The 19,531-nt window shown below is 37.6% G+C and overlaps 1 protein-coding gene across 17 annotated transcripts in view; it reads left to right on the plus strand.

Moving 5' to 3' along the window:
• Positions 1–19,531, plus strand: part of LOC105483581 (staufen double-stranded RNA binding protein 2) — a 332,549-nt gene that overhangs the window by 151,781 nt on the left and 161,237 nt on the right. For all 17 annotated transcript variants that reach the window (XM_071068098.1, XM_071068096.1, XM_071068101.1 and 14 more), the window contains 2 exons: positions 602–733; positions 19,126–19,186. In XM_071068098.1, coding sequence (XP_070924199.1) covers positions 602–733; positions 19,126–19,186 — 193 coding nt within the window. The remainder of the gene's footprint in view (positions 1–601; positions 734–19,125; positions 19,187–19,531) is intronic.

The following is a 19,531-nucleotide window of genomic DNA, read 5'->3' on the forward strand; positions in this document are numbered from 1 at the left end:
CCTTGTGATCCGCCTGCCTTGGCCTCCCAAAGGGGAATTACAGGTGTGAGCCACTGTGCCCAGCCAGAAGCCTTTGTTTTTAATCATAATGTTGTAGCAACACTTGTGTATTAATTCTCTTCAGGAACTATTTAATGTAAATCTCTGTAAACTTGAATGTTTACATAAATGTTGCAATTTGAACATTATTTTAAATGGCACCAATATGAATTTCAGCCTTTTCAGTTTATCAGTTGAAATATAAGAATGCTAAAATGTAGTCATAACCAACATGAATGCTGTTAAAATGTAATTTTATTTTTCTGCTTATATAAATAATATAAATTTAGTGTTGTAAAAAACAAACAGCATATAAATGTATATGGAAGTAAAAATTCTATAAAATTCTACCATCATGAGATAATCCTCCATTGATATTTTAAGGACCATTTTTTCATATTTTTTTCATGTACATATAAGATTACATAAATGTTATGTTGCTGTTTTTATTTTGGACTGAACTTTATATTTTTAAATGCTAGAGAGTAGAATTGCTTTATGGTGTAAGGACTTCCTGTTTACCAAAACAATTATCATTAATTTATTTCTTTAATCTTATCAGGTGAAGGTAGGCAATGAAGTTGCTACAGGAACAGGACCTAATAAAAAGATAGCCAAAAAAAATGCTGCAGAAGCAATGCTATTACAGCTTGGTTATAAAGCATCCACTAATCTTCAGGATCAACTTGAGAAGGTAAGAGTTAAGTTTACATCTGTGTATCCTATCTGTCATAATATCAAAGTCATTAATAAATTTTGATCTTAACTGGTATTAAAGTAGATGTCAATTTTAACTTTTCTGAGGCAATACAAAGATAGATGATCCAAGCACAAAATAACATATACTTACGGAGTAAGATGAGATATTAATGAGTATTTGTAATCTTACGATTAGAAAATGCAAAAAGTTTGTCGTATGGTTGTACATATTTTATGTAATACCAATGTAACATTTTTAACTTGTTGACTGGTTGTTTTTGCCGTATAGATACAGTCTTAATTTGTGTCTTTTGAGAACACAGGTTGTTAGCCTTTATTTTTGGAATACAGCTGAAAACACTGGAAATAAAAATTCTGACTTACCCCTTTAGGGCAGGAACTATATTGGACAGACACTCTATAAACTAATTTTTCTATTTACTTTAAATTTAAAGGTGAACTCATAGGGTGTTTATTTTCTGCCAAGACCTGTGTTCATGGTCCCCTGTTTTTTCTGCAGCAGTTAATGACATCATTAACACCTACATCTGTTACAAGGGAAGCAGAGAACCCTGAATTCAGAACTTGGCATATAACTTGGCAGAAATTGGCTTATTTCCATTTTGTATTAAGTATCATTTTGTTATCTGTGGATTTGTAGACATTATTTCTATCAAACATTTTATTTATGTGAACATTCAAAAAACAGGCTAATTACTTGTATCAAAAGTAATATGCTTTAGACCAGCATCTTCTCACACAAGAATTCTGTTTCAAAGATATTTTTAGTTTCTACAGGAACACATTTTAAAAGTTTAGAGTTAGAAACAAAAATATATAAAGACACTTTGATGTACTTTTTTGTTTTCTAGGCAATTCTTTTGAATGATTTAAAAAAATCTTTGTGTGGTATTGCTAGAGATTTCAATTCTGTTTTTATAACCTGGCTAGTCAACACTTTTTCTTCTTTTAAAAGTATTTGTAACATGAAACCTAACATGTGTTCCAGTTTCTGTAGTCCTTATATTGTATATTTGTTGTTTTAACTTAACACATTTATATTGACTTAAAACTGGTGAGTGATCTATAAAAATATGTCAAAATAAATCTCCTCACAGACATGTATTTGTAAATTAAATGAAAGTAGAACAAAAAACCAGCATTAATTAATTAATTTTTATTAATTTGAAAACCATTTTTTGTATAACCATTGTGTAATTCAGGGTTTTCCAAAGACACAGAACCATCAGCGTGTGTGTGTGTGTGTGTGTGTGTGTGTGTGTGTGTGTGTATGTGTGTGTGTGTCTGTGTATATATATTAAGGAATTGGCCCATGTGATTGTGGAGGCTTTGCTAGTGTAAAATCTGATGGGACAGGCTGACAGGATGGAGAGTCAGGAAAGAGTTGAAATTTCAGTCCAAAAACAGTCTACTGGAGAATTCCTACTAGCCCTGGGAGGTCAGCTTTTTGTTCTGTTCAGGCCTTCAGCTGATTAGATGAGGACTACCCACATTGTGGAGCATGATCTGCTTTACTCAGAGTTCACCACTTTAAATGTGAATCTTACCCAAAAACACTCTTGCAGAAACACCCAGAATAATGTTTGACCAAGTATCTGGGCACTGTGGCCCAGACAAGTTGACATACAAAATTAATCATCACACTCACTAAATGCTAGACACTTAAAAATGACTGATTTTAATAAGATGACTGAAACTTGGTCTCTGCACTCAAGGAGGTGATCTTTCTTTAAGTGCAGGGAGTGAGGAATTTTAACCATATAACAAAACTATAGTATCCCAGAACCTAGAGAGCATGAGGATGAACCTGGAAAGTCAGGAAAAGAAGCTGAGGTCACTGTTACTATGCAAAGTAGAAAGTTTGAAGAAATGCTCATTTAAGATTTGAACATGAATGTGAATTGATCTGGTTTGCATTCTTCAAAAGATACTTCTGTTAAGTAATGTGGAGCATGGATTTGAGCAGAGCGAAACCAGACAGGAATGCCAGTCAGGAGGCAGCCAGAGTTGTTTAGGTAAGAGATATTGAGGGTCTGAACTGAGACAGTGAAGGTAGAGAGGAGGAAGGGAAAGACTCCAGAGATATTTCAGAAATGTAATGGGTAAGATTTGAATAGCAGATAAGATGCATTCAAGATACAGGAAAAAAGAGGAGGAAAGACTACCTGCAAAAAGGAACAGAGAATGACTACTACATCAGATGCTGCAGAGAGATCAAATAAGAGAAGGACTGAATATATTGATTTATCAATAAGATGACTTTTGATGAGTGTGGCAAAAGTAGTTTTTAAAACCAGCTAAAACAGGATTTTTTTGTTTGTTTTTTTGAGACAGAATCTAGCTCTGTCGTCCAGGCTGGAGTGCAGTGGTGCGATCTTGGCTCACTGCAACCTCCACCTCCCAGGTTCAAGCGATTCTCTCTCCTCTGCCTCCCGAGTAGCTGGTATTATAGGTGTGTACCACCATACCTGGCTGATTTTTTGTATTTTTAGTAAAGAAGCGGTTTCACCATGTTGGCCGGGCTGGTCTTGCTCTCCTGACCTCAAATGATCTGCTTGCCTTGGCTTCCCAAGGTGCTGGGATTACAGGCGTGAGCCACTGCACCTGGTTGGTATTTCTTAATTATTTGGTAGAAGTTACCAGTGAAGGCTTTTGGGTTTAGAATTTTCTCTGTGGAAAGGTTTTTTAACTACAAACTCAGATTTTATAAATAAATAGGGTTACTTAGGTTACCTACTTCTGCTTGATTGAACTTTGGTAGTTTTTGTCTTTCAAAGAATTAGTTTATTTCTTCTAAGTTGTTGAATTTACTAGTATAAAATTGTTTATAACATTCCCTTTTTCTTTTAATCGTGGAAGAATCTGTAACATTCCCTTACTCTTTTAGTAGTGGCAGAATCTGTAATGATATTCACTTTCATTTCTGATATTGATTATTTCTTTTCTCTTTTTCTTCTGTTCAGTTTAGCTAGGGGTTTTATAAAATTTTAAATCTTTTCAAACAATTTTGTTTTAGTTGCATTGATTTTTCTCTGTTTTTCTATTTTCAGTTTTTTTGATTTCTGCTCTTTATTTTATCCTTCACTGGTTTTTGTTTTTATTTTTTTGTTCATTTCTAATTTTGTAAGGTAGAAGTTTAGGCTATATATCTGAGAACTTTCCTTTTTCTAATATATAGGCATTTAATGCTGTGAATTTTTCTTTAAGCACTGATGTAGCTCTGTCCTACACATTTTGACAAGTTAGGTTTTTCTTCTCTTTTTGTTTTTTTAACATCTGGGATACACACTCTATGGGTTTTTACTTTCATTCAACTCAAAATATGTTCTGATTTCCCTCTTGATTTCTTCTTTCAGGCCCTGTATCTGTTATGATTACTTGTTTGTTCAGTGTTAAAGTCTCCAAGTATAAGTTTGGATTTTCCTACTTCTGCTTCTTTCAGTTTTATTAGTTTTTGTTTTATGCATTTTGAAACTTTGTTGTTATATACATGTACAATTAGTGTTGCTGTGTCTTTTTGATGACCACTTTTATTGGATATTTCCTTTTATTCCTTGTTCTGAAATCTGTTTTGATATTAATATAGCTACTCCAGTTTTATTTTGACTGGTGTTTGCATGGGATCCTTTTTTCCTGTGTTTTACTTTTAGCCTATCTTTACATTGATTTCTTTTAGAAAGCATATAATTGGGTCTTGTTCTTTAAAATTTAATTCGACAAACTTTGCCCTTTAGTTATGGTGCTTAGACCTTTTGTACTTACTGAAGTTATTGAGTTGTTGTATTTAAACACACCATTTTATTAGTTGCCTTTATTTTTCCCTACTTACTCTGTTTACTTTTTTTCTTCTTTGACCTCTGTTGTGGTCACATATGTTACTTCTCTAAGTTTCTCTGACCTCCTATTGTGGCTATACATGTTAGTTTTCTATATTTTTTAAACCCTACAACTCATTGTTACTAATTTTGCTTTATAAATAGTTATCTTCTTAAGTGATTAAAATCAACAGAAAATGCCTTTTATATTTACTCTCATTTTGATTATTCTCAATATCCTTCATTTATTTGTGTAAATTCAGATTTCTTTCTGGTATTATACCCCTTCCTTGCTTGAAGGCTTCCTTTAATATTACTTATTTTAGCAGATCTGTAGGCAGTGCATTCTCTCAGCTTTTGTTTGTGAAAAAAGTCTTTATTTCACTTTCTTTTTTTTCTTTATAGGTTTTATTATACACAGAGTGGGGTGGGGGCTCAGACTTTCTTGGCAGCTGCTTTCCTCATGGCAGTCAGGATACTGCCTCAGCTCCTCTTGCTTCCTGTTGGTGCATATGTGTGTTTTCATCCTTTTCTTAATGAACTTGAGGGCCCGCTTGTCCTTGGAGACTTTGAGCAGCTTCATGGCATGCCACTTCTACAGGGGAAGCCACACACCTCCCAGATGATGTCTTACACAAGCTTTGTGTGCTTGGTGAGGTGTCCAGGGTGGCAGCCCTGCCTCAGCTTGCTTATATTCTTGTTCACCACGGGCCCTGGTTGAGGCCCATGGCCATGTGGTAATGCAGAACTATGGCTGCTGCTCTTCAGTGACTGCTGTAGCAGAAAATTTCACTTTTTTTTTCGTTTTTAAGCCTCCAATGAATCACCTTCATTTTTGAAAGTTGTTTTTTTCTGGATATAGGATTCTGGGTTTCCTGTTTCTTCTAGTACTTTAAAGATCTTGCTCCACTGTCTCTTGATAGGCATAATTTTCAATGTAAAGTCTATTGTAATTCTTACTTGTTCTTGTTGATGTGTTTTTTTTCCTTTCTCAGCCTTCAATATATTTCTTTTCTTTATTTTCCGGCAATTTGGCTGTGATGTATCTAAGTTTATCTTCTCTGCCCCTGTACTCTTTCCCCACCCTTCTTCCTCCCTTCTATTTTTCTTCTTTCTCCTTTTCCTCCACCTTTTCTTCTTTTCCTTCTTATCCTCTTCCTTCCTCCTTCTCATTTTTTCTCTCATTTTTTTCTCCTCCTCCTACTTCCTTCTCCCCCTGCTTCCTTCTCCTCTTTCTTTTTTTTTTAATTTTATTTTGTATTATACTTTAAGTTCTTGTGTACAGGTGCACAACGTGCAAGTTTGTTACATATGTATACATGTGCCATGTTGGTGTGCTGCACCCATTAACTCAGCATTTACATTAGGTATATCTCCTAATGCTATCCTTCCCTCCTCCCCCCTCCCCACTATAGGACCCAGTGTGTGATGTTCCCCTTCCTGTGTCCAAGTGATCTCATTGTTCAATTCCTAACTGTGAATGAGAACATGCGGTATTTGGTGTTCTATTCTTGCGATAGTTTGCTGAGAATGATAGTTTCCAGCTGCATCCATGTCCCTACAAAGGACACGAACTCATCCTTTTTTATGGCTGCATAGTATTCCATGGTGTATATGTGCCACATTTTCTTAATCCAGTCTGTCACTGATGGACATTTCGGTTGATTCCACGTCTTTGCTATTGTGAATAATGCTGCAATAAACATATGTGTGCATGTGTCTTTATAGCAGCATGATTTATAATCCTTTAGGTATATACCCAGTAATGGGATGGCTGGGTCAAATGGTATTTCTAGTTCTGGATTCTTGAGGAATCGCCACACTGTTTTCCACAGTGGTTGAACTAGTTTACAGTCCCACCAACAGTGTAAAAGTGTTCCTATTTCTCCACATCCTCTCCAGCACCTGTTGTTTCCAGACTTTTTAATGATTGCCATTCTGACTGGTATGAGATGGTATCTCATTGTGGTTTTGATTTGCATTGCTCTGATGGCCAGTGATGATGAGCATTTTTTTGTGTGTCTGTTGGCTGTATGAATGTCGTCTTTTGAGAAGTGTCTGTTCATTCATATCCTTTGCCCACTTTTTGATGCGGTTGTTTGTTTTTTTCTTGTAAATTGGATTGACTTCTTTATAGGTTCTGGGTATTTGTCAGATGAGTAGATTGCAAAAATTTTCTCCCATTCTGTAGGTTACCTGTTCACTCTGATAGTAGTTTCTTTTGCTGTGCAGAAGCTCTTTAGTTTAATTAGATCCCATTTGTCAATTTTGGGTTTTGTTGCCATTGCTTTTGGTGTTTTAGACATGAAGTCATTGCCCATGCCTATGTCCTGAATGGTATTACCTAGGTTTTCTTCTAGGGTTTTTATGGTTTTAGGTCTAACATTTAATTCTCTAATCCATCTTGAATTAATTTTCGTATAAGGAGTAAGGAAAGGATCCAGTTTCAGCTTTCTACTCATGACTAGCCAATTTTGCCAGCACCATTTATTAAATAGGGAATCCTTTCCCCATTTCTTGTTTTTGTCAGGTTTGTCAAAGATCAGATGGCTATAGATGTGTGGTATTATTTCTGAGGGCTCTGTTCTGTTCCATTGGTCTACATCTCTGTTTTGGTACCAGGGCCATGCTGTTTTGGTTACTGTAGCCTTGTAGTATAGTTTGAAGTCAGGTAGCGTGATGCCTCCAGCTTTGTTCTTTTGGCTTAGGATTGTCTTGGCAATGCAGGGTCTTTTTTGGTTCCATATGAACTTTAAAGTAGTTTTTTCCAATTCTGTGAAGAAAGTCATTGGTAGCTTGATGGGGATGGCATTGAATCTATAAATTACCTTGGGCAGTATGGCCATTTTCACAATATTGATTCTTCCTATCCATGAGCATGGTATGTTCTTCCATTTGTTTGTGTCCTCTTTTATTTCACTGAGCAGTGGTTTGTAGTTCTTGAAGAGGTCCTTTACATCCCTTGTAAGTTAGATTCCTAGGTATTTTATTCTCTTTGAAGCTATTGTGAATGGGAGTTCATTCATGATTTGGCTCTCTGTTTGTCTGTTACTGGTGTATAAGAATGCTTGTGATTTTTGCACATTTATTTTGTATCCTGAGACTGTGCTGAAGTTTCTTATCAGCTTAAGGAGATTTTGGGCTGAGACAGTGGGGTTTTCTAAGTATACAATCATGTCATCTGCAAACAGGGACATTTTGACTTCTTCTTTTCCTAACTGAATACCCTTTATTTCTTTCTCTTGCCCGATTGCCTTGGCCAGAACTTCCAACACCATGTTGAATAGCAGTGGTGAGAGAGGGCATCCCTATCTTGTGCCAGTTTTCAAAGGGAATGCTTCCAGTTTTTGCCCATTCAGTATGATATTGGCTGTGGGTTGTCATAAATAGCTCTTATTATTTTGAGATACGTTCCATCAATACCGAATTTATTGAGAGGTTTTAGCATGAAAGGCTGTTGAATTTTGTCAAAGGCCTTTTCTGCATCTATTGAGATAATCATGTGGTTTTTGTCTTTGGTTCTGTTTATATGCTGGATTACGTCTATTGATTTGTGTATGTTGAACCAGCCTTGCATCCCAGGGATGAAGCCCACTTGATCATGGTGGATAAGCTTTTTGATGTGCTGCTGGATTTGCTTTGCCAGTATTTTATTGAGGATTTTTGCATCGATGTTCATCAGGGATATTGGTCTAAAATTCTCTTTTTTTGTTGTATCTCTGTCAGGCTTTGGTATCAGGATGATGTTGGCCTCATAAAATGAGTTAGGGAGGATTCCCTCTTTTTCTGTTAATTGGAATAGTTTCAGAAGGAATGGTACCAACTCCTCCTTGTACCTCTGGTAGAATTCGGCTGTGAATCCGTCTGGTCCTGGACTTTTTTTGGTTGGTAGGCTATTAATTATTGCTTCAATTTCAGAGCCTACTGTTGATCTATTCAGGGATTCAACTTCTTCCTGGTTTAGTCTTGGGAGAGTGTAAGTGTCCAGGAAATTATCCATTTCTTCTAGGTTTTCTAGTTTATTTGCGTAGAGGTGTCTATAGTATTCTCTGATGGTAGTTTGTATTTCTGTGGGGTGGGTGGTGCTATCCCCTTTATCATTTTTATTGCGTCTATTTGATTCTTCTCTCTTTTCCTCCTTATTAGTCTTGCTAGCGGTCTATCAATTTTGTTGATCTTTTCAAAAAACCAACTCCTGGATTCATTGATTTTTTGGAGGGTTTTTTGTGTCTCTATCTCCTTCAGTTCTGCTCTGATCTTAGTTATTTCTTGCCTTCTGCTAGCTTTTGACTGTGTTTGCTCTTGCTTCTCTAGTTCTTTTAATTGTGATGTTAGGGTGTCAATTTTACATCTTTCCTGCTTTCTGTTGTGAGCATTTAGTGCTATAAATTTCCCTCCACACACTGCTTTAAATGTGTCCCAGAGATTCTGGTATGTTGTATCTTTGTTCTTATTGGTTTCAAAGAACATCTTTATTTCTGCCTTCATTTTGTTATGTACCCAGTAGTCATTCAGGAGCAGGTTGTTCAGTTTCCATGTAGTTGAGCTGTTTTGATTGAGTTTCTTAGTCCTGAGTTCTAGTTTGATTTCACTGTGGTCTGAGAGACAGTTTGTTATAATTTCTGTTCTTTTACATTTGCTGAGGAGTGCTTTACTTCCAACTATGTGGTCAATTTTGGAATACATGTGATGTGGTGCTGAGAAGAATGTGTATTCTGTTGATCTGGGGTGGAGAGTTCTGTAGATGTCTATTAGGTCCGTTTGGTGCAGAGTTGAGTTCAATTCCTGGATATCTTTGTTAACTTTCTGTCTCGTTGATCTGTCTAATGTTGACAGTGGGGTGTTAAAGTCTCCCATTATTAGTTTATGGGAGTCTGAGTCTCTTTGTAAGTCTCTAAGGACTTGCTTTATGAATCTGGGTGCTCCTGTATTGAGTGCATGTATATTTAGGATAGTTAGCTCTTCCTGATGAATTGATCCCTTTACCATTATGTAATGACCTTCTTTGTCTCTTTTGATCTTTGATGGTTTACAGTCTGTTTTATCAGAGACTAGAATTGCAACCCCTGCTTTTTTTTGTTTTCCATTTAATTGGTGGATCTTCCACCATCTCTTTATTTTGAGTCTATGTATGTCTCTGCATGTGAGATGCGTCTCCTGAATACAGCAAACTGATGGGTCTTGACTCTATCCAATTTGCCAGTCTGTGTCTTTTAATTGGACCATTTAGTCCATTTACATTTAAGGTTAATATCATTATGTGTGAACTTGATCCTGTCATTATGATATTAACTGGTTATTTTGATCGTTAGTTGATGCAGTTTCTTCCTAGCATCGATGGACTTTACATTTTGACATGTTTTTGCAGTGGGTGGTACCTGTTGTTCCTTTCCATGTTTAGTGCTTCCTCCAGGATCTCTTGTAGGGCAGGCCTGGTGGTTACAAATCTCTAAGCACTTGCTTGTCTGTAAAGGATTTTGTTTCTCCTTCACTTATGAAACTTAGTTTGTCTGGATATGAAATTCTAGGTTGAAAATTCTTTTCTTTAAGAATATTGAATTTTGGCCTCCACTCTCTTCTGGCTTGGAGAGTTTCTGCTGAGAGATCTGCTGTCAGTCTGATGGGCTTCCATTTCTTGGTAACCCGACCTTTCTCTCTGGCAGCCCTTAACATTTTTTCCTTCATTTCAACTTTGGTGAATCTGACAATTATGTGTCTTGGAGTTGCTCTTCTTGAGGAGTATCTTTGTGGCGTTCTCTCTATTTCCTGAATTTGAATGTTGGCCTGCCTTACTAGGTTGGGGAAATTCTCCTGCATGATATCCTGCAGTGTTTTCCAACTTGATTCCATTTTTCCCATCACTTTCAGGCACACCAATCAGACGTAAATTTTGTCTTTTCTCATAGTCCCATATTTCTTGGAGGCTTTGTTTATTTCTTTTTACTCTTTTTTCTCTACACTTCTCTTCTCACTTCATTTCATTCATTTGATCTTCAATTGCTGATACTCTTTCTTCCAGTTGATGGAGTTGGTTACTGAAGCTTGTGCATTTGTCATGTAGTTCTCGTGTTACGGTTTTCATCTCTGTCAGTTCTATTAAGGACTTCTCTACATTGGTTATTCTAGTTAGCCATTCGTCAAATCTTTTTTCAAGGTTTTTAGTTTCTTTGTGCTGATTACGTAGTTCCTCCTTTAACTCTGAGAAGTTTGATCAACTGAAGCCTTCTTCTCTCAACTCATGAAAGTCATTCTCTGTCCAGCTTTGTTCTGTTGCTGGTGATGAGCTGCGTTCCTTTGGAGGGGGAGATGCACTCTGATTTTTTGAATTTCCAGCTTTTCTGCACTGCTTTTTCCCCATCTTTGTGGTTTTATCTGCCTTTGGTCTTTGATGATGGTGACGTACTGATGGGGTTTTGGTGTGGGTGTCCTTCCTGTTTGTTAGTTTTCCTTCTAACAGTCAGGACCCTCAGCCACAGGTCTGTTGGAGTTCGCTTGAGGTCCACTACAGACCCTGTTTGCCTGGGTGTCAGCAGCGGAGGCTGCAGAAGATAGAATATTGCTGAACAGCAAGTGTTGCTGTCTGATTCTTGCTCTGGAAGCTTAGTCTCATGGGTGTACCCAGCTGTGTGAGGTGTGAGGTGTCAGTCTGCAGCTAGTGGGGGATGCCTCCCAGTTAGGCTACTCAGGGGTCAGGGACCCACTTGAGCAGGCAGTCTGTCTGTTCTTAGATCTCAGCCTCCGTGCTGGGAAATCCACTGCTCTCTTCAAAGCTGTCAGACAGGGACATTTACCTCTGCGGAGGTTTCTGCTGCTTTTTGTTTAGCTGTGCCCTGTACCCAGAGGTGGAGTCTACAAAGGCAGGCAGGCCTCCTTGAGCTGTGGTGGGCTCCAGCCAATTTGAGCTTCCCGGCGGCTTTGTTGACCTACTTAAGCCTCAGGAATGGCAGGCGCCCCTCCCCCAGCCTTGCTGCTGCCTTGCAGTTAGATCGCAGACTGCTGTGCTAGCAACGAGGGAGTCTCCGTGGGCGTGGTACCCTCTGGGCCAGGTGGGGGATATAATCTCCTGGTGTGCCGTTTGCTAAGACCCTTGGTAAAGTGCAGTATTAGTGTAGGAGTTACCCAATTTTCCAGGTGTTGTGTTATCAATTTCCTTTGTCTAGGAAAAGGAATTCCCTTCCCCCTTGCGCTTCCCAAGTGAGATGATGCCTCGCCCTGCTTCAGCTCTTGCTGGTCGGGCTGCACCTGTGGACCAGTGCCAACTGTCCAACACGCCCTAGTGAGATGAACCCAGTACCTCAGTTGAAAATGCAAAAAATCACCTGTCTTCTGTGTCGCTCACGCTGGGAGTTAGAGGCTGGAGCTGTTCCTATTTGGCCATCTTGGGTGCAGTCTCTCCTCTTTCTTCTATCTCCTGTTTATTCCTTCTCCTCTTCCTCCTTTGCTATTGGTCTTCTTCTCTCTTCTCCCCCTTCCTTCTCCTTTTTCTTCCTCCTCCCTCCTCCTTCATCTTTCCTTCTCCTTTTCCTTGTCTTCTTTATCCTCCTCCTCTTCCTCCTCCTGCTCCTCCTCCTGCTCCTCCTCCTTCCTTATCCTCATCCTTCTCATCCTCATCCTTATAGGGTTTTCTGAGCATTTTGGATCTGTGATTTGATGTCTTTCAGTTATTTTGGCAAGTTCATAGCTATTATCTTTTAAAATATATTTAATTCCTTGTTTTCTCTCTCTTTTCCTTGGAGTTTCCATTTATACATTCATTAGACCATTGGTATTGTCTTATAGTTCTAGGATTTTTTGTTTCTTTTTTCCCCGCTCTTTTTTCTTTGTTAAACAGTTTGAGTAATTTCTATTGATTTATCTACAAGTTCAACAATATTTCTTCAGCTGTGTGCAGTCTGAATTAATGCATTATTAATAATGACATCAATGTTTTGATCTCTAATATTTTTCCTTAAGATTTCCTTTTGTTTTTGTTCTGTGGTTTCTATTTTTGTGCCGAAATTCCCCATATGCTCATGTATGTTGTCTGCTTTTTCCAGTAGGTCTTTCAACCTATGAATCATAGGTGTTGTAAAATACCTTTCTGAAAGGTCTAGCATCAGGGTCATCCCTGGGCCCTGTTTTGTTGACTTCCTTATGTTTTGGCAGTGGTTTATTTCTTCTTACAGTTTTGGGTGTCTCATAATTTTTGAATGAGTGTTGGACCTTGTGACAGAAAAATAGTAGAGGCTAAGTCAAATAGTATTTGTTGAGAAATCAGCATTTGTCTTTCTCTCAGACGTTTTGGATGGAGGGTTGCATCAGTCTAGTTACTTACTGAATTCATTTTGGGTTTTGTTATTGCCATAGTCACTATTAACTGCAAATTCCTTCAGTAGTCATATTCTGTTATCTGTGCTTTGTGTAATGTGAGGTTTTGAGAGGGTTTTTTCACAGTTTCTCTGCTCTGCCCTCAGGTTTAGAGGTCTCTTTGCTGTGTCATGGCATGGGGGTTATCTCTCTTTGGGCTCTGTAGTAGACTGCTGTTATTTATTATTTAATCCTGGGATTGTGGTGGGTGTCATAGTTCTTGATTTTTTTGTACAGCTTCATTTTCTGGCAGACTCTGTGAGCCTGGGTCTCAGAGGTGGATCTTTCTGTTTTTGCTCTCTTCTCTGTGGTAACCAAACTTTGTCTTGGATTTGTGGGCACTTTGGGCATGAGAGAGTTTCCTGTACATTTCCCAGCATTTGCAGACCTCTGCTTTATACTGCTATAGTGTCTTACTCTCAAGTAGGTTTTCTGTCTTTTTTTTTTCCCCCAGGAGCATATAGCTTTTGCTTTTAATCCTTCTTCAGAAGCAATGAAGCTTTGCTGAGCTCTTAGGACCAGAGAATTTCCTGCCTTTGCCCCAAAGGCATATAGGATTTGTTTCAACCCTTTCTCCAGTGGCTTAAATTTTTTGTTTTGTATTGGACAATGGCCTAGAGAAGTGGCAAGGTTCTGTGCTCGTCCCTCAGTGCAGCCACTAACTAGCTGCATTCCTGCACCAAGTTGGGCTCTCTCTGGTCTGCAGCTGTACCCCCAGTTGTTCTCCTGAGAATCCAGGGCAGGACAATGGAAAAGAGCTGCTGTCTGGAGCTCCCAGTTTTTCTAAACTATTATGCTAGCTCATACTCAGGCTTTAAGAATTTAACATTTCATCTAGTTTCTTCTTACTTGCATTCATGGCAGTCATCTCTGCTATCCCTGCCCTGCCAACGCTGTAACATTTTTGTGAGTCGTATCTCTCCCAGAAGGATTTATTACTCTCTAGAATTCATTTTGCTTGTTTACCTTGTAATCTCAGGTCTCTAAAAGGTTCAAGAAAAATTGCAATTGTTTTTTTCAGATTGGTTCTTTGTCACTGTTATGTTTCTAGATTCTAAGGAAAAATGGAATACTCTCTTCACCTTTTTTTATATGCCATTCTTGCATCTTGATTTTCTTCATTCAGATATCTTAAGAGTTTTTCTTAATATCTTGGAGTTTGTTGTAAGTCAAGACATGACTATTCTTTTTCATATTTGATCATTATATTCATCAAAGTAGTACTCATACTCAAAGTAATATATATATATAAAAAGGCAGAATTTATACAAGATTAATAGTGTAAAAACTCAAGGTTTATAATTTAAAACACCAAAATATCCTGTTCTTCCTTGCCACTGGCCATTTCTGCTTCCCCTTTGCCAGAGGCAACCACTTTGCCACCTGTTGTAACTATTTATTTTATTATTTACCACTATCGGTAGTTTGTGCTATCTCTTGGTTTCTCATGTTTAAATATTATGAGAAGTAATATAAAAGTAAAAATATTAAATGTACTCTCTGCTTTGGAAAATGAGGATTTAACTCTGGTATATACTCCACACATACACTTTTCTACATCTTTCTATCCCCAAAGTCTTTACCACTCAAGCAGATCATGCAGTTTTTTTCATTCCTTTCCCAACGTCTACCCTACCCAACCTTTAGAGCTCTTTATCCTCCTCTTGTATTGCAGATTGATGGAGAGGCCTGCTTTAGAGCTGGTGTTTAGGTTCTTCTCTTCACCATTATCCTGAAATTTCTTTGGCCTCTGTCCTTTGTTGAGTTGACTGTTTTTTGGACAGTTTCCCTTGTTCTTGGTTTACTTTCTTGTTTTGATAGAGTTCATTCTTTAGGACCTTGTGAAGGATACATGGAAAGTAAATGTTTTTTTGAGATCTTGTAGTCTGAAATTTCTTTATATTTCCCACACACTTAATAGTTTTTTTTCTAAGATGTAATTCTAAATTGGAAGTAAATTTTCACAGAGTTGGGAAGGCATCACACCCTTGTCTTGTACATCCCACCATTACTGTTAAAATTTCAACACCTGACTCTTCAGCCTGCATATGAAACTTTTACCCTTCTCCTCCCTATCAATGCTTTTCTGACTTTTTATTTTCTCAGGGATTCTGAGATACGTGTATTTTATATGTGTATTTGATAAATTATGTTGGACATTTGAGTTTTAATCTAGAAATTCTTATACTTTGGAACTGAGAAATATATTATTTCTTTAATAATTTCTCTCCTTTTATTTTTGCTGTTGTTTATTTCTGTGATGCTGTTAATCTTATGGATGGTCTTGTGATTTTTCTTTTCTCCCTCCATTTCTGTTTTTTTTGTTGTTCTGTTTTCTAGGAAGAGTTCCTAAATTTTGTTTTCCACTTCAGCTATTATATTTTTGATTTCCCAGAGTTCTTCCTCATTCTCAGAATATTCCTTTTTATGGCTTCCTATTCTTGTTTAATGGGTGTAGTATTTCTCTTATGTGCCTGAGGACTTTTTTTTTTTTTGCATTTTTTTCCTTCTGTTCTCCTCATTATCTTTTTGTTCCTTGTGGATTGGAACCCTGGATGTGTCTTCTGAGGGGGAAATGAGAAAAGAGGCTCGGAATCGTTTCAGTATGAAACCTTGGAACTCCATCTCCTTATTTGCAGGGTGACACACGGATTTCACCCTCAACTATGCCTGGTATCCAGAGCCTCTTTGTTTTAGCCTCTTCCAACAGGAAACCCTTATTAGGAAGGAGTGGGCACCTGGCTGCTTGGGGTCAAAGAGGTGATAGGGAGATTTCATAATAACTTGAAAAGACTTCCAGACAGTCTTTCTGTTTCAGCCCCTTCCAGGATTCATCTTTAAAGTACCTCCTAATTCTGGAGGCTTTCTAGGATTCTGGGTGACACATCACCTTACTGTTAGCTCTTTGTTGGCTTCTTCCTCTGCAGGTTAGGTTTCAGTTACTCATATCTGCTAAGCTAACTACAACTTGTTCATCTGCTTTCCAATTTTCAGACTTTGACTTACCTCCTGCTGTTGTCTCGTATATTAGTTTGCTGTAAAGAACTGCTAGAGATTGGGTAATTTATAAAGGAAGAGGTTTAATTGACTCACAGTTCTGTGGGGCTGGCTGGGGAGGCCTCAGGAAACTTACAGTTGTGCCAAAAGGCACCTCTTCACAGGGCAGCAGGAGAGAGAAATGAGTGCCAGGTAAAAGGGGAAGCCCCTTATAAAGCCATCAGATCTTGTCAGACTCATTCACCACCAAGAGAGTAACATGAGGGAACCACCCACTTGTTTCAGTTATCTCTACCTGGTCCCACCCTTGACATGTGTGGATTATTACAATTCAAGGTGAGATTTGGGTGGGGACACAGAGCCAAACCATATCATCTGCTTTTCTATTTCTCATTTGTGTCTGAGGGGTACAATAGAAGAAATAGAGAAAGTAAGGATCAGGAGATAAACTGTACTTTGTGCCTGCTGGGTTTCTCCTTTCCAAGAGAGAAATTCTTGTAGTAATTACTTTGACCTCATCTCTCCTGACCGCTTTTCCTTACTCCAAACAGTGATCTTTAACAGAAAGAAATTTTGAAGTTAAGCATAGCTCTCAGGTGAAAATCAAATGGTACCTACTGGATAAATTGTATAATATATATATTTTTTGAGATGGAGTTTCACTGTTGTTGCCCAGGCTGGTGTGCAATGGCATGATCTCAGCTCACTGCAACCTCCGCCTACCGGGTTCAAGTGATTCTCCTGCCTCAGCCTCCCGAGTAGCTGGGATTAAAGGCATGTGCCAACATGCCTGGCTAATTTTGTAGTTTTAGTAGAGACAGGGTTTCTTCATGTTGGTCAGGCTGGTCTCGAACTCCCGACCTCAGGTGAGCCGCTTGCCTCAGCTTCCCAAAGTGCTGGGATTACAGGCTTGAGTTACCATGTCCAGCCAATTGTATAGTATTAAGGTAACATAAACAATGTAAGGATAGAAGAAATTAATTTAGTCGAATAAAACAGATTTTATTAATTCCACTAATTAAAAATGAAAAACTTGTTTGGAAGACTAGAATCCTGTGTCTAATTGTAGAACTGCTCCAGGATTCTTGAAACATAATTACTTCTCTGCGAACCTAAACAGTTGTCAGCACTTTGATAAGTACAGGCTATGTTTTGGAGGTATGAATAAAATTAAAAGTAAGGTAGGAATGTAAAAGAAAAATTGAACATGATTTGTTTCTTTATGTTCACCAGGTTTTCATGTGAATAATGATTTTAGCTGCTTTTCAAAATCTTTTAAATTTCTTTCATCCCTTGGAACCATCTAGTTCTGTTTTTCTCTCATTTGTTTTTGCAGTAGTCCTTTCCATCCCGGCTGTGCCTTTAGAGCATTCTTCTTAATAGTTCCAAACTCTGTTCTTCATCTCACTGTTTTTCTTTTCATTCTTAGATAGCGCAGTTTTACTTAATCTGTAACTTTTTTGTTCATTCCTTCCTTTAGCTCTTTTTTCTCTCCTGATAATGATAGTACAAAGGTAGCACGATTACTCCCCTCTAGTTAAAAGACATAGTTTGACATCCTGGCACTCGCGCATATTATCTGTGTGACCTCAGAGTAATTACAGGAACTCTAACCCTAGTTTGCTTGTCTGTAAAATTGAATATTAATATCGCTTATCTTACCAAATTTTTGTGAGAATAGAAAATGAGATAATCCATATTTATGCAAAACACTTAGCACGTTAGCAACCACACTTTCAAATCTTAAGTGTTAGCTTTTAGCTATTACTACTATCCGTCTATTTTATTACATAGTAATTTCTCTCTTGTGAAGGATGCCTGTGGTAACATTTTGCAGTCAAAGGTTATAGCAGCAATCTCTCAGGATGGTAAATGTGGATGAAGACAGGAATTTGTGTTTTAAAGAGATAAACGAGCTAATTAGAGAAAGAGATGCTCCCTAGTTCATATGAAGCTGCTGGTTGTGTCTAACATACTGTCAGCTTACTCCTAAGGATTATTTTCGGTTTTGCTTCTGCTGTCTGCCACTATATCTTTCCTTGTCACCCTAAGACGTATAATTAAAAGGAATGAATTCAATAAGAACAACTTTTTTAAAAAAATGAACATGGGTAAACTATTTGCAGCAATTGTATTTTGTGTTTGTATCTAGGCTTAATTATCTATTTTACCTTTGACCGTTAACATAAATATAAAATGCTGATCATCGTAAGAGATAAGTTACCAGCTGTACAGAAAGGTAATATAACTAAAGTCACTTATTAATTTGATTTGAATACTTACTACTACAAAGCATATATATTTCAGAATGTATTTTATACCAAACACTAATCATTTGGCAAAAGTCAGAATATTACATGTTTTGCTTAAAGTTAGGACTTAGTTTTCAATTTTTTTGTATATGTCATTAGCAGTATTTAGTGATCCTTACTGTAGGACTTTTCTAGATGGACATAGTAACATTTTTGTTCATAGAAATGTTTGATTGTTAGATTGTTAATTTGACCTCAGGAATCATACAAAAGCTCTTTTGGTCACTTAAGCATTTGTGGCAATGATTATTTATTATTTTAATAAGATTTACTTTTTGGCCAGGTGTGGTGGCTCACGCTTGTAATCCCAGCACTTTGGGAGGCCAAGGCGGGCGGATCATTTGAGGTCAGGAGTTTGAGACCAGCCTAGCCAACATGGCGAAACCCCATCTCTACTAAAAATACAAAAATTAGCCAGGCATTGCAGGCACTTCCAATCCCAGCTACTCGGGAGGCTGAGGCAGGAGAATCCTTGAACCTGGGAGGCGGAGGTTGCAATGAGCCGAGACCAAGCCATTGCACTCTAGTCTGGGCGACAGAATGAGATTCTGTCTCAAAAAAAAAAAAAAAAAAAAAAAAGATTTATTTTTTCATCACCTAGCTAGAGCTTATATTCTATATAATACATATATTGAATATTGGCGTTATTTATGCCTTGAATTATAAATTTACGTGATCAGACAAAAGCAGAAGGATGTAAGAAGTAGATTTAGGTGCAGAAGAGGAATAAATGATACCTTTCATGTTAGTTTCTTTTGTAGCCATCGTCCCAGGGTCAGAGATAGAATATGCAGAATAACCATGTGAGAGGACTTTGCCTTTGCTTAATTGATTAGTCACCTTTTGTTTTTCCTTTTTGAATAAGCCTGTTTCTCTGATTTGATTTAATCTTTCAGACAGGGGAAAACAAAGGATGGAGTGGTCCAAAGCCTGGGTTTCCTGAACCGACAAATAATAGTAAGTTCTCATTTTTATGTTATCTGCACTTGGTGTTCATCAGTGGCTCAGTGACTAGCTGTCACTGGGATTGGTTGGGTCTATCTAGATCTGAGAGACTGTGTTACGTATTGTGGAGGGTACAAAGGAGTCCTGGTGTTTGCTTTCCTGGAACCGACAGAATAGCTGGAAAACTGAGACACAGATACACTTAACACAGTTAAACCATTGCAAACAGAGTGCCATTTAATACATGTAGTGATCACATGCTTTTTTAAAGTTGCCATTTTTATTGAAACAACATTATAAAAAATATAGAAATATAAAAATAACTTCATAAGAAAAATAAGTAATTATCTATAAGCT

Source organism: Macaca nemestrina, chromosome 8 (genome assembly GCF_043159975.1).
Source record: "Macaca nemestrina isolate mMacNem1 chromosome 8, mMacNem.hap1, whole genome shotgun sequence".
Lineage (NCBI taxonomy): Eukaryota > Metazoa > Chordata > Mammalia > Primates > Cercopithecidae > Macaca > Macaca nemestrina.